Source organism: Hesperophylax consimilis, chromosome 11, assembly GCF_061612785.1.
Source record: "Hesperophylax consimilis isolate HC1 chromosome 11, BYU_Hcon_1.0, whole genome shotgun sequence".
Lineage (NCBI taxonomy): Eukaryota > Metazoa > Arthropoda > Insecta > Trichoptera > Limnephilidae > Hesperophylax > Hesperophylax consimilis.
In genome coordinates, this window is record NC_142846.1 from 36970070 (window position 1) to 36986644 (window position 16575).

General features: G+C 34.4%; 1 protein-coding gene across 1 annotated transcript in view; it reads left to right on the top strand.

Moving 5' to 3' along the window:
• Positions 1 to 634: 634 nt before the first annotated feature.
• Positions 635 to 16575, top strand: part of LOC149420096 (aquaporin-like) — a 31714-nt gene continuing 15773 nt past the window's right edge. The window contains exon 1 of the mRNA XM_089637164.1: positions 635 to 898. Coding sequence (XP_089493290.1) covers positions 799 to 898 — 100 coding nt within the window. The 5' untranslated portion in view covers positions 635 to 798. The remainder of the gene's footprint in view (positions 899 to 16575) is intronic.

A 16575-nucleotide genomic window follows, 5' to 3' on the forward strand; every position in this document is an offset into this window, starting at 1 on the left:
CATGTATACCAACACCAAGTAATTGCCTTAAATAAATCACGTTTTATCGTAATAAACCACAAATTAAACGTTCGTATTCAAGAAAAGTTTTTAGTTTTTCGAACTATGTAATATTAGATTTTTTTATTTTTTTGTTCATTTCGAAGAAGTAGAAATCATAATTTTTTATCTGTAACAGTACGTTATTTTATTTTATTTGGGAATCCGACAGTTTTGCTATTCACAGTGTACTATGTATAATTAGAAGTGCAATATGTATAATTATTAAACCAATAAGAGATTTTCATTGATGTATATATTTTTTTTTGATAAACAATAGTTACACTAATCATATACTACTCGATATAATAGCGTTTAGATGCTGCACATCGTGTACTGTCACTGCATAGACATTTAATATAATTTTGAGTGTCTATTTATCACTGAAATAATTAAAAACATCACAAAAAATGTTAATTCATTCCTTCGAAGGAAAGTGCCACACTTTGGGCGAAGGCTCTCGAATCACCGTGTCTGAATTAGATAATAATTATGAACTTGTATAGATGTGTTCCTGGCGTCGTAATTTCTGTTAACAGTCGTCAACATTGACATGACCGAGCCTGACAGTTCGATCCCAAATATCTACAACTGAAAAAAAACATCTAAACCGTAAAGTGAAAATCTGCAGTTGTCTCAATGTTATCGTGTCTCGTATGACGGAAAAGAAAACCTGTACAAGTTGATAGAACAATAGCAACTCCTGTATTTATTTATTGTTCGTCGAGTATTTGAAAAGTTGTTATTACAAGTTTCAAAATGGTGCTGCCTTTACATAAACCGGATGAAACTATCACTAATATCAGTACTGCCGAAAAGTCGAAACCAAAAGACTACAAAGAACCTTCACTAGCTGAAAGTAAGTTCAATTTTTTTTTAAAAAACCTTCTTCTTGAGAAATAATATAAGATTCTACACTTTTGCACCCAATGTCATTTTATTTCTCAAATAATTAAGTACTAGAACAACGGCAAACAGAATCAGCAAAATATTTAATGAAAGAGAAAGCGATTATTATTTGTTTTTGGTATGTTCCAAATATTTGATGTGTTTGCTTACTTTTCTTTTGTTTTTGTTTAACTTACCGCAAATCTGTCCTCAAATAAGAATCTGTTTTTTAACTAAAATAATATTTTTTCCGAAATAAATGCAGTATACGTACACTAACAGGGCATGTTAATATTTTAGACTTCTGAACACTAAAGTTAAAAACAAAAACTTTGATATCAAAAATAAAGTAGGTACATGTTCTAAAAAACCTTAAAATATTCAATGAATTTTTTGGCATATAACTGAACATGAACAGGGACTGTTTTATTTTTTACTGATGGTATGAATTCTTTGGTAGACTGTTTTGTTAAATGTATTTACTGTTTTGCCATTCTATTGACACTGAAATTCCTGTGCAGACAGTAGGTACCTCCCATTAATTTCGATTTCGAAATATTATAATATGACTTCAGAACGAGTATTTTTTGTTTGTTTTTGTTATAAGGTACATGGCTCTTTGTTATGCAGACATAAAATTGATGGAAAAACATGTGTACAATACTATCAACAATAAAAATTCTCACGATCGTAGTTCATGCCCCTCTTGGTCTAACATAACTCAACCTAACCCAGCGGAGAGGGTATCGGTCAAACGGACAATATAAATAGCTTTTTGGTTAAATTAGCAAAAAATTGTGTGGTATTTAATGACAGTGAGGCATGAAACTAGTAAAGTAAGGCAGAAAGCAGACTGAATGCTGTAGAAATGAGATCCCTGAGGCGAATGTGTAGTAAAACAATGTATGATCGTATGAGAAATGTGCAAATAAATATTAAAATTGTGTAAGCGAAATGAGTAAGATTAAAAAAGGGAGGCTTAGATGGTTCGGGCATGTAGAGCGAATGAACGAAGAAAGGCGTGTAAGTAGAATATATGAAGTGAATGTGAATGGTAGAAAAATTCGGGGACACCTGAGGAATACATGGCAAAATCAAGTGAACCAGATACTTGAGTCGTGCCATGTCAAGAGACAGGATAACAGAAGAGTATATATGAGTCGATGTATGAATGTGAATGAAACATTGAGTGGGTGCCAAGACCGATCTGTGTAGCGGTTCGTGCTCTCTGCCTACCCCTGCTGGGAAACGGCGTGATGGTTATTTAGTTATTTTCGATTTTATTTTGGAACACTCAAACTACTTACATATCAACTTATTTGGATTAATCACACAATCGAACAAAAATAGTGACCTAGATTTTTGTTATTAGTTCTAACTTGTTGTCATAGGCTTTATTTGCCTTATTACGTCCCCAAAAGTTAAATACTAGTGCCAATCCCGTGGGAAATTAGAATTTTTCATATAGATAAATAAAAATCACAACATCTAATTGGTAAGCTCCGATTTACCACGAGTTAGATTAAAACACTTCCCGATAATCCAAAGGATAACATTATTATTAAACAGCCGTGATAAGACTCATTTATTGGATACAATATATACAAAAATAATTAATTTTATTAAACATATGTCATTGTGTTATAATCACAATAAAACACATCACAATAAAACCGTGACATTTCATTCCCACCGACTAAAATAGCAACACTGTATTTATGGAATAATGCAAAAATTCGCTTAAGTACCTGACTAGCAAAGATGTAAACTTTTGTCCCACAGATTCGAAATATTTAATACGTTTTAAATATAGAATAAAAATAATTGTCTGATAAAAATATTATGTGTGGGTAGGTACCATGATGGTTTGTCTGTATTTAAAATATATATTTTTAAATAATTTGATCATTATCTTAACACGTAGGTACCTTTTTTACAAGAACGCCACACAAGAGTCCTAACTGCTCCCAACCGTCTAGAGCCAGCATTCCCAGTTGGAGTATGTTGTGTGGCTGATGGTAGTGGAAAGAGGAAGTACCTGGCTATTCATATCTGATCACGAAATACGGCTAAAGCCATTTCAAGCACTGTTTCAATTCAGAATGGTGGTATTACACCAGAGTGACTCTGGAACGTGCCGCAAATTATTTTTAATTGATCAAATGTGAAATAACCCAAATAAATCAAATAAACTTTAGCACACGCCGGGATTTGCATCCGCGACCTCCGGATTGTTAGCCGAGAGCCTTACTCCTCGACCACTGAGGCGGTCACCTTCATCAGTTACAATATTTATTATGATGTTTGGGTTTTTAAATCGTTAAAAATTAATTAAGAAGTAATGTTTTTTACGAAATAAACATGACCAAAAATCGATAATCGATAATCGATAACTACTATGTTTTCGAAATATTTTTAGGCGATAGAGTACCTACGTTTTTTCACCACTTTAAAATGAAGAAATGCTTTTGGGAAATTCTCGCGTTGCTACTTGTGGGTTTATGAACTGCGCGCAAACTTGATGTCCATGTCATAAATAATAACCTTATCCTGTTGTTACTTACTTCGTATTTACTTTAACATAATGTTTGTTAAAGTAACAATAAATTAGGAGATAATGTTAAGATTAAAAGTGACAGTTACGTCTTCTTCTGCCATTTTGGGATTCCCGGTTTCCCGAGGCAAGAAGTAAGACTACACGGAGAAAAATGATTACCTACGGCTTTTTTATACTATCAAAAATGTGACGGCATGATCATTTCCCAGTAAAATATTAGTCATTCAGAATATATCTGAAAACGTGTTCACGCAGGTGCGCTTGTCCGAATAAATATAATGGACGAGTTGCGAAACTATTATTATTTTGAAAAGCACGTGTTCCGACTCCCTTATAACATAATATTCGTGCTATAATGATAGTATGTTATGAAATTTGTCAAATCATTCGTTATACACTACAAATAAAATAAATAAATATATTTAATTATAAAATAAGTATTTAATTTCAAATTTAAAGAAAATGTGCATTGATTTTAAGATTCTTGTCTATGAATTGGATAGTCACCAGTTTGAATCTCAGCGTGTGCAATTTCTGTTTCTTTAATATGTGTGATGCTTATAAATATTTCAGCGCCCTTAAGGTGATTTTTCACGAAAACGGCGCTATATAAATTAGCCAAATAGTATTAAATATTATTATTCTCCTATACTCAAAAATGATACATATATTTATTTGTACTGGGTTTACGTGAGAACAATCTCTCGAAAATTATTTATAAAATCGGGTATTTCCAAGTTTTCTGAAATTCCAGCCGGCCCGATACCGTAATAGCCTAATTACACCTGGCGTTCAAAATTCAACTCAATAGTCAAACTTTCCCAAATAAACTAATTATATCTATTACTCTAATCATGAACACGTACGAAAATACCGTAGCCGCCTTCGTGTACGCTAGGATCAACATAAATCTCTCGCCAGAGGAAAAAAAATATCCGAAAGATTTAATCCATCAAGCCAACAAATACTATCCCTGCGGCGGCATCCTTCTCCGCAGAGGCCATTTTCCTCCCTACCCGACCCATGCCGAAGAAGTCTGAAATGGAAGAATGTTATTCTTCCTCCGAAGAGGCAGGATTACGTCTTGTCTCCAGACGAAAGCGCACTTGTACCACCTCCAATGGCTCATTGACCCCTTTAAACTCGCCTAGGCCCTCTCCTAGTTCCTCAGCCCGCTCAAAAAAATACAATATTTATTGGATTCAACCAAAGATATTAGAAGAACGAGATATGCTATGTTGTCCGCCGGACCGTAGGCGGAGTACTACCTAATTAGGGTACTTTGAATACTATCGGGACGTGTACGCACAGAAATCTCATCTATGTATTAGTGCGGATACCTTAGCGTAAGCGAAGGTGTGCAGTAGTATTGGTGAACAAAACCGGCGACACTCGGCAAAACAATTCCACACAGTATGAACTGCTCATAGCACATCTCGTTCTTCTAATATCTTTGGATTCAACCCATGATACGAACAAATTAAAGCTGCTGCCAGACGCAAAGCTCACATCAAAAGTTAATGTACAGCGCATCATCTTTTCTACCGACACACGACGCTATCAAATATTTCTTTCTATGGTAGGAGAGGGGGTCAGTTGAATTCGAGAGCGGCCGAGGAACATAATTTCATCTGTCAAAGTGACAACTTTACTTACTGACAGCTTGAGCACGTTTTCGAAATGGATGATACTTGTCGCCTATTGCTGGATCTGTTGGACAGCTCATCCTCAGATGATGATGCCGCCAACTATATAATTATAAATGCTATTTATAAACTTTTTAGATTTTAAACAATCTGCGCGTAAATAGCGCATTTTCACATAACCTGACATAACCTCTCCGTCGAATCAGGAAATTCGCAGTTCGCACGCCGATCGACGAAAGTGACATATAATAAATTATTGTAAAATAAGCTCACGTCGATTTCTAAAAATGTCGAAGGCAAAGGCGGCAAGGACTAACACCAGGGCAGGGAACGAGAAGAGAGCACGAGAGCTGACGAGAGCCAACCAGATTACCCATGAAAACAATCAACAAACGAACAAACTAGAAGCTTCTCTATGTAGGTATCAGGCCGTCCAACTTTATCAAAAAACCGAATGATATTATACATATAAACATACTGAGATTAAAAATATGATTAATTTTGAAAGGGCGAAAATTTGTTTACTTCAAATTCAAATATTGATTATATTTATATTTTAAATATATGTTAAGTATGTTTGGCAAATAAAGTTTTTTTTTAATGTATCTAAATTTACTAGCACACATGACGATATGAGCTAACATAATAAATAAGAAATGCATTATTAGGCTGCTTATGTCATGGCTGTCAAAGGGAACACGGAACTTAGTTGGTAGCTCCGTAATTAAAATTACCCCCTCTCCTTTTTACGGCGGAGAGGGGGACGCATAACTTTTCAAATATCGCGTCGGGAGCGGTTACGTAAAATAAATTCGGTTAGCGAAGTTCAGAACCACACTTATAGCGCGTTATCTTTTTACGTGTGTCGGGTCTGTATGGGATTGTATGGCGAGCGCTATTGTGCTTTATATTATCTGTTGATGTGAGCTTTGCGTGTGGCAGCACCATTAATATGCTGAGGTCACTTTCTCCCGTTCCTTCCACCTCTGCTCCGGTAACTAAGCCAGACACAGCGGCTCGACCACCACGTAAATATGCGTGTATTCCGCCGATTGTCCTTCACTGAAAAACACAAGTAACTACCGTTTTCCGCACACTTGAGGATTAAATTACTACAAATATGGGGAACTTTTTCCATGTTCAGACCAAATCTCCGAGGGAACATAGCAGTGTTACAAGGCTGCTAATTAGTCGAAAAATTGAACAACATTCATTCATTTTTTTTTTTTTATTTATTGTTTTTGTGTTTAATTCGTAGAACTCCATTTTTTTTTAATTTAATCAAAATCAAATTTAATAATATAATTATTAAGTTCTGCAAGTATTGTTTTTTGTTATTGTTACGGTTCTTTGAAAGCCGAAACAGCTGTAACAATAACAAAAACAAAAAACACTTGCATAACTTAATAATTATATCCTTAAATTTGATTTTAATTAAATTTAAAAAAAATTTAAAAAAACATTCAATCAGGCTCCCTGAAGAGAAATCCCTCAAAGTAGTTATCAGGGGTATACCTGGAGATATAGATACAGAGAAGGTCAAGAGATGGAACTTGCCCTCAGCTATCCAGTTTTATCCGTTGTAATATTTCCTCCTTTTCATCATTTTCTTTTATTTTTATTTGTTTAAAACAATATAAAATTTTCTTCTCTCTTGGCTATGACCGATATTTAATTTTTCTCTAAGGCTTTGTATATGTGTTCGCAGGGATGGAAAATTCCTCCCCTACAACACATAAGCCTCCATGAAAATTGGACCCTTTTCTTTGATATCTACAGAAAGCTACTTAAAGCTCTCTTGTACTATATATCTTTATAGACATATGTACTTAACTAATTAATACGTTATTTACGAACTTGAACGCAAATATTTCCGTATTTATATTGTAATTAAATTCCATCAAACGTTGTGTAATTTTTTTGATTTATGATATAGGATTTTAATTACCTTCATTTTTGTGGTAACCCTCTTGGTTCTGATCGAGGTGTTGAGTTTCACAATTTAATTGGTCTTTCCATTGCAAACCTAGACTTAAATGAATTCCCTGAATGAGCTAACTTTCCTAATGTAATTATTCTGATTCCCTGCACCCTAACAAAATCGTAGTTAAACGCTGATAAAAGATATTATACATGTTTATTTGGACAGGTAATTTGATATAACTCAAATGGTTAATTGTTAGTAAATTTGATTTTGGTAAACTCTTGGGTCTGTTTGGCGCCACTCCTTTTTGATTCTGCTGCTATAAGGTACATGTAAAGATTGATTTAGTAGGTTAATGTAATTAGTTAATTGCATATTTGACGAACTCGGAATAGCCCATTTGCTGGCATAATTTGGCTCCAAATCCTCCTGCAAGTAAACGAGATGATCGTGAGTCAACAAGAAATTTGCACAATCCTTTGACACGGCTCTTTGATTGATACCTAAGTTATCGCGTCCCAAAAAGCCTTCCACGTCATCATGTACTGCATTCAAGTTTCCCCTCGGGTCTCGAAACCCCCAAATTCCGACTCCTCCTTGGACTACAATTTACTTAGGGCGAACCGGTTTCGTCCTATATACAATCATATACTCACGGTTGGTGTGGACTTACGGGTCGTGAATCCTCATTCCACGTTTAAAAGAAAATGCGAGAGTGGTCTATAAGACCTAAAATGCAAGCTGTATGCAGGTCCGCATTCTCCAGTAAACAGTACATACGAATAAATATATGTATACATACAGTTTGGGAAAGGTTTATAACTCGCAATACGAGGCTATCTACCTCGCATTCCGAGCTCGGATCTCGCACGAAGAGTTCTGCGAAACTCTAGGATTGGTAACCGAATATATACGTAAGAATAAGGTTATACTAATAAATACTAGTAGAATAAGATATTATTTGATAGTTTGTTTTGGAGAGCTATCGAACTCCAGGCTTTTTGTTTGGTTTTGACGTTTTTATTTAAGAGAATCGCCATCTCTATTTGATTTGGTTAATGGTCTTGTTGTAGGAGCGACCACTGCCTCCTATTGATGAACTGTATTTGTTTTAAATTTTACCTCCAGGGTTCAACATTAATTTTTGTTCATCCTATCCCGTGATTTTCCAATTGTTTCAAGTAGTTGATTGCCACATTAGAGAGTACTCGGCTCTCAATGTCTCAGGCAACTGATGGGGTTCTGTATGAGCACCCAATCAATAATATTCAAATGTTTCGTATAATTATTCAATATAAATCTTCCTAACCCGTGATTTTTCAATTGTCGATTGTGATTGATAGGTATTTGTAAGCACGCAGCTTCCAGCTGTTTCAAGTAACTAATAAAAACTGTGCGATTATCTAATCAATGATATTTAAATGTTTCATGTAATTTCGATATAAATCTGGCTAACCCGTGATTTTTCAATTGTCGTTTGCGAACGATAAGCATTTGTGAATGACCCAAATCGCTGCACACTGCACAATAACATCCTGATGTTTACCCTTATAACTCCGATAAATTATCTAGTTACGGCCAAGGTCGTTTCCAAACTATGCAGTTGACCCAATTCTCCAGTGAGCTCTTTATTTGTAAACAAATAATATAAACATCTCCTGACACACTAACCTAAATGTGAGATTTGTTTATTTTAAAATTCCTTAGAAGTCACTTGTGCCTCTTTACTTTTATTGTGCACTATTAATTTAAATATTTTTTTAAAATCCTTTATTGAAGTTAAACTATTTATTTCATTTCCCGAATTTAGTAAATTTACTAGAAATTAGGTGAAAATAATATAAATATATATATATGTACACATATCTCTATTGTCAAAATATGTTGAATAAAATTACATATATTAATAAATAAATATAAGATATATGATTCTACATAGTCTTGAATATTAATAAATACATATTTTCTTTTTTCAATAATATCGATATGTCCTCGGGTAGGTATTAAAAATCGCTACCATTTCGATGCTTCGATTAATAAGTAAAATACATATATATAACTACATTACTCATATATTTATTCTTTATATACAATATATTACTTTATTTTATATAAATAAATACATAATATACATATATTAATGTGTAATGCTTTGTTTTGTTGTTTTTAATAATTTAATAGATATACCATAATCAGCTGTATCTCCTCACTCCTAGGTCCTGAAAATTATTTATAAAAGGAAAACTTACCCCCCACCAAGATTTTTCCAGTTGGGTGCCACACAACAAATCTTGTCAAAGAAATCCTACCTAATTAACTGTATTTTCCAAATATTTTCAAAATTAATCTTTTCGACTATTTATTCCTATTTAATATTTTATTCTTGCTCGATTCATATAAATTAGCTGATATTTAAAATTCGTGATATAGATGTGCCGGAAAATTATAAATTATTTAGGTCGAACTATTTTTGTTGTTTTCACTCTTTTTTAAATTTTTTTTTTTTTTTTTTTTTATAAATTTATAAGAAAATTCATCCCGAATTGCGCAAACTTTTAAATATTTCGATTCTGAATAAATTAAATATCTGTTTAAAACTTTCTTCTAAATTTCACTGTTTTCACCAATATTTTAAAGTATCTACAATTATTTTTTTTTTTTCGAATTGTTACTTTTAGAACAAAGGTTTGAGCGATTATTATTATTGAATCCTTTTTTTTTTGTGTTTGATTGATGCAAAATTATAATCTATTTTTAAATATCAATCCGCGAACCCGTTTACTCTAGATTAACGATAAAACTCTCCACTAAATTCTAATGTTTTCACTTTGAATGAAATAATTATTTTTAAATTTTAATAATTCACTTTTAACACTTTTTGCACTATCCACTTTTAACACTTTTAAGCACTTCACACTTTACTTTTAAAGCACTGAGTTTAAACTGTATTTATTTTCACTGTTTGATTTAAATTAACTGACTTATTAAATTTCACTGACTCTAGCACTTGTACTTTTCACAAAATTTTCCTAAGTCCAGGGGCTTATTTAAAATTTAACACTTAAAGATTTTTCACTGTTAATCCTACCAAAGACGTAGTACTGCCACGTAACAACTTTTCGAATCCTCGGCGCGACTGTCTCCTGACTGATGTGTTCCATCTTTTACACCCCTCTCAGGTTCCAAAAGACGTATCTGAATTTCTCTTGATGCTTAATTCTATCTCCTATCAACTCGTAAATCCAAACACCCCTTCCATCAATATCGATTGTGCTTCCATAAGATGTTCTGCTTTCCGGCTCAAGGCGGTGGTCAGTTTCCATCTCACAAATCTAAATCGATAGGGTCCGAATCGGGTAAGTCTGTGTTAATCGCCCAAGCTTCCTTTGTCCTGTGTTCATACAAAATGTAGTTAAATTCTCATGATTTTGTGTTCCCTTTTTTTTCTCAATTTGCGATAGGTCCGTCCTCAATAATATATATATACATCTCAATTTTATGCATCTCGTGCGAAAAATGCCTAAATCCATGTTGAAATCCCTACTATGCAGTTTAGAATTTCGATTTGTTTAAATTCTACTTAATTTTATTGTCACTTATATGAGCTTTTCCATTTCCACCCGCACTTTCTCTTCTTTAAGTCGCAGATTCGAATTTTCCCTTTCACTTTGAATTTTATATTATTCGCGACGTTTTCCTGCACAGTTTTCTTCTTTATTCTTTTGTTATTTCTCATAACTCTATAACTAGTTATTTTCCAAGTCGTATTTATTTATTTCACGGATAAATTTGAATTGTATCACTTTTCTCCACTTGGATTATTCTTTATCTCCGTTCTTTACCCTTCCTTTTATCTTTTCTCCACTTTTCCCGATGTGTGTGGTCTCCAGGAAAATTTCATACTTCATCTATTATTAATTAATATATAATTTTCCACACTTCTATGGGAGATATACCTAATTAGACTTTGGGATATCTGTCATTTTTATTGTTTTATTCAATCTCCGCCCAATTTTCTATCTTTCTCATACCAGGATTCACATAAAACATATGCATTGACATCTGTTTACGTTTAAAATTTTGGTACTAGACTCGTAAATTTAGTTTGATTTCAAACCTATTAATTTTAATCTCTTTTTCCTAATCTAAATACTTCATAAGCCCAACGTTAAAGTTAATCGCTTTTCTAATCGTTTATTACCTTAACGTAAATAAAAATCATGTTCGGATTTTGATTGTTTATCCTCCAAAATATACATGAGACCGCCAACCTTTTATCTTGTTTCGATCCCTCTGTAATATTGGGTAACTCTTATATATATCTAACCTTATAATTATGTAAAATGTCTACTTTTCCTGAATCTAATCTATCGCTATATGTTTAGTTTTACTGTCTTCTTCTGATACTCAATTTTCACGTCCCTAGGACCTTCGTAGCAGTCCAAAATCTCTGTATTATCCTTCCATTCGATCGCCGCACTTTTCTAAAATGTGTATTTTTTTTGCGAGATTTTTCATTCAAAATTGATTTACCAATATGTCCGTTTCATCTTAAATTGATAACGATTAATTTCCATTGTTTCCAACACTCACTCCTCTCTTTAGTACGATTTTTATCGAACATGACACCCTCCTTCTATCATAAATAATTGCACTACAGTTGAAATTCCGCCAGTAACTTTCCTTCGCTTTTCCCGTCCTTTTTTTATACTATCACGTTTATAATTTTTTTCATTGCATTTTTGTGTGTGCGCTTTACAACTTGTAAAACTTCCAAGCACCCGATTTCAATGGTTCGATACCCCATAAATGTCTCAGTTATTGTAAACATTCCCAGGAGTTTGTCACCTTGAAAGTCGATGTTGACCCTAAAGTGCGTTCACCTCTAATTTCTGTGAGAATCGAAATGTCGTTAATTATCTTTTTTATTGCCCGATCCACAGTTCATTCCTTTGTCTGTATTTGGTGTACGCCTCTCCGTTCACTGATTGGTTACCCAAAATTTTATAGCTCTTTGTTCAGATCTATTGGTTGACAAAATTCAATATTTATTTTTAGGCCTAGGAAAGGGGAAGTACCAGTCGTCCTAGACGATTTTACGACCTCTCTGCTTTCGTCCCGGAACCTTGATTTAATTTCAACTATTACAGGTGTCTACTGCAAGCAAGCTGGATCAATTCTTTCTCCGCCAGATGTCGTTAGCATGTCCGTTTTCATAAATAATTTGCATATTTTCTTGCAGCTATGGTTTATCTGTTTTTTTTTTTTTCACTGTGATTTAAAGCCTTTCATCACACCGTTCACTGGATGAAAGCTTATCGGTCTCATAAACCGAAACCTCTAGTGCTGGTCAATCGACCAAAAACGAAGAAAGCAAAAAAATCTTCAGCCAACTTACCTCGATCTTTCATCAGCGGAGCCAGGTAGAGAACCTGGGTAATAAAACAAGATTGGGGCAATGCTTTCGTTGCGAAGCTCATGGGCAAATTGCTGCCACGGACTTGAGCGCTGCGTAAAATTTGCAGATCGTCCGATTGCACGAAGCCTAAGGTTACGCATGCCAAGTGTGCCCTCTGTGAGGGTGAACACACCAGCTACAAAGGTTGCCTTTCCAGGACTCAGCCAATACATTTAATTAATAGAAATTCGAAACCAATATAATCACAGGCAAAACAACCGTCAAAGCCACCGACAGCCTAACGATTTTTCCCACCCTCTACCTCAGCAGCAAAACCAACCACCTAGGTCTGAGCCCATACCAAATACGATTCCCCTCCTTCGCACTCCCCCAGCGCCTGCCTCCTGACCTGCGCCTCACTATTATAAAAGCCGTTTTTGCCAGCACGAACAAAAGCAATTCCGTCTCAAACGCCGACCCGAGTCCCCTCAAATGCCTCAAGACACCTCTCTGCCTCCTCTCCTCCACCACCATCGAAACCCTTGGGTTCCGAGTTAAAGATGCTCATAAAAAGAGCCACAGAGCTTCAATTCCTCATTCAAAATGCAACAAAAGAGCTCTCTTCCATCCAGACCTTCATAAATAAGCACAATGGATAGACAACGCGTCAAAGACCCTAACTTACAGACGGCTTATTGAAACGCCAATGTCATGGTTCTAGAGATCTAGAGTATCGTGAAGAGATAATTGAATTTCACCACGATCATAACCTTGATTTATTCCTTATAAATGAAACGTGGTTAAAACCATTCCGAAACCTAAGAATACCAAATTACAACATCTACCGCGATGATAGAACGGCCAAAAAAGGAGGTGGTACAGCTATCCTTGTTAAAATCAACATCGACCAATGCCTAGCCCATTCCTACTGGGCTTCCCTATATCATTAAAAAATCGTTTATAACTATCTTGTTTATCGTACATTTAAAGTTGAATTAGATGAATTTTCTCATCGGTACGTCTTCTATAAGCCGAAAGCCCTCAAGAAGGACAACTGTCTCTATCCTTTTATAATATATATTCTAACGATATTCCCAAGCCAATGAACCATAATGTTAAAATCACTCAATTCGCAGATGATAAGCATATCATGTCAAGCTCGACTGTCACGTCCACTGCTACAAGACGCGTACAGCTCCAAGCCATTATAATCCAATAATAGAGCAATAAATGGAGAATCTCAATAAACCCCTCAAAAAATGCCGCAACTGTCTTCTCACTTAGAAGTCCTAAACAACCACCAAATATAATACTATTTGGTGAAAAAGTTCCATGGGAGGAATCATTAAAATATCTCGGAAAAACTTTAGACTCAAAATTAACGTGGGGAAAATACATTAAAGAAAAAGTCAAATCAGAAAAAAGTCAATAGCCGCACTCTACCAGATGCTAGGTAGAAAATGTCGATTATCATCAGACAATAAACTACTTCTTTACAATGCGACCACTAGACCGGGCTTCACATACGCTGCACCCAGTGGCGGTTCTTCCCTTAGGTCAGTTCGTGTTTGACCCCCCAAAATTATAAGACAACAATAATAATAAAATTATTTGAAATGTAGCGGTGAGTGACTAGCAGTGATATCTGTTGTCTCTAATAGAAGCTTTCATTCACAAGTCCACACGATTCGCTGAGTCAATTTAAAGTATGTATCCTTTGGCATCTTCTGTCCCTGTGGGCGCCATAGAATAAACGAGATAGGTATTAAAAATTAGGTACCTAAGAAAACTTAGGGACGCTTTGGTCATGGCCGTGAGGGAGACAGTACGATGAATATTATATGTTTTAAGGAGATGGTGACATAAACATATGTCGGTTTTTTTTTATTTTACACGCTTGTCGTGTGTGGAACATTGATTGTTTTTCAATTGCTTCGCATCCAGAATCTTTGGACATTAAAACGTATTCTCTTAAAAATAATTTTCCTTAAGTACCTACATGGGTTGTGTAGTTATTTCCAGTTAACTTAATATGTATTTAGAGTCGTGGACTTACAAATGGATATAGATAATAATGTATGGGCATTTTTCACAATTTCAAATAAAGATTAGTCACACATTATTATTATTAATAAACTATTAACCCTGCAAAACAAAGCCATTCGACTAGCATTGAATGCGCCGAAGTGGATCGGGCTTTCCACTATCCACAATGATACAAACATTCCTCTGATAAAGGATTTAATTGTGGATTAGCTGGACGTGAAAACCCTACCATAACCTCACCCCAGGAGCCCGGGCACACCTGCTGAGTCACCAAGCATAGCGAACCACTCGGGGTGACCTATGGCAGGGGGTGTTGGGAATTCAATAAATGGTTCCCGAGGCGGCGGTATCCACACGTGCCTCCCAAATTAAAATAATTATTTGTATTTTCAATGTTTATTTACTTCGAAATCGTATTTTATTTTCTTCAGGGCCTCCTGTGTAATGTAGAAAAAAAATGACCTGTGATATTTTTATTTTAGTAAAAAAATGTACAAAAAACAACGAATTTTAGAATGTTTCCTGTTAAAATATTTTTTTTTTTATTAGGTACGTATTGTTTGTTTTTGCGTAGGTATGTATCAAACACTGGTACCTGGGTATATGTGTTTTAATTTCGTCAATGCTAGCGATTAAATGCAGAAAATGCAAGCCCTTGAAACCATTTTATCTTTTCTAATTTATTACAAAACCAATTCTGTTATCAAGGGATGGAAACTTGGCATTTAAAAATGGTGCTATTTAAAATCCTGGCCTTGTATTTAGATTTCCTAAGTAGGTACTTATAATATTTATTTTGTTTGTATTCAAACCCAATCTTTCAGGAAAACCTAAAATTATTGCATAATTTTTGAGAAAGTAGAAAAGTAACTATTTCATGTGGTACTTAAATGTTTTCGCATTTACGGTTTACAAATTATAATCCATTTTCACCCATTCTCTAGATTGGTATATTTTTTAAACTTTTCCTAGCGGTCCTCCACACTGACTTTTAATTTAATTCGAAAAAGATCTCAATTTCGACTACATTTTTCAATTAATTTCCGTGTGTAATTCAAATTCTTAAATATTTTTTTTATAATTTTCAATGAATATTTCAGACTAAGTTGTGTAAATATTCATTACACACAAGTTATTTTACGAATGTAAATAAGAAACTCAAAATGGAAATTGAAAGAAAATATAGCACAACTGCAGTTGTTAATTGTTATTTTTTTTACAAAAGTTTGATAGCTAGTGCAAAGGGCCGATTGTCGCACATGTGGAACAATAATTGTTGATTGTGTAACATACATTCCAATTTTAGATGAAAAAATTAACATAACGATAGAAGATCAGATAACAAACACAGAATCCGCGGAAGATTTCCAAATCCCTATAAGATAAGAAGTTTAATAAATCACACTTTGAAGTAAAAACTGCGTCTAATAATTATTAATGAATCTCTTTAAGATAGAATAGACAGTTTGCTCTGTCACCTCGTGTCAAATAGTCTTTCCTTCGGAATTCCCATTCGCGTAATATTTCCTCCAAAGACGTGAAGCGAATTGTGATAAATTTAGATGATGCTTGTATAAGCAGTGACTTGTTGTTTCTCACGTTAAAACAAAAAGTGGTAGATAATTGTTTCAGATACAGAAGAAAAAAACTTGTGATATTGTAATATGGCCAGGGAAAAAAGTATGTTATTTTTCAATAAACTAACTTATTGTTGTAATTACCACACGATTATGAGTTCTGGGAACATGTTATTCTATTGACACCCTGATTACCTGTTTCGTAACAACTGGGTTTATAATAATATTAACTAAGGTTTCTCGATAAAATTAAAAAATATATGTAATGCAAAAAAGTTAGCTTTTTGGCAAAACTACTACTTGATACCGCACTAGAGTCCCGAGCCAATAGGACTATCGCATCCCCATTGGACTTGGGGAGATGAAGGTTGGAAAGTTCTGGCTATTCAGATTAAAGATGGCAAAAATCATTTCAAGCAAATGTTTCGATTCTAAACTTTATAGTTCAAATAAGCAAAGAAATCACTTGTTGAAATCTGTCGGCTGCGCCCTGTAACACA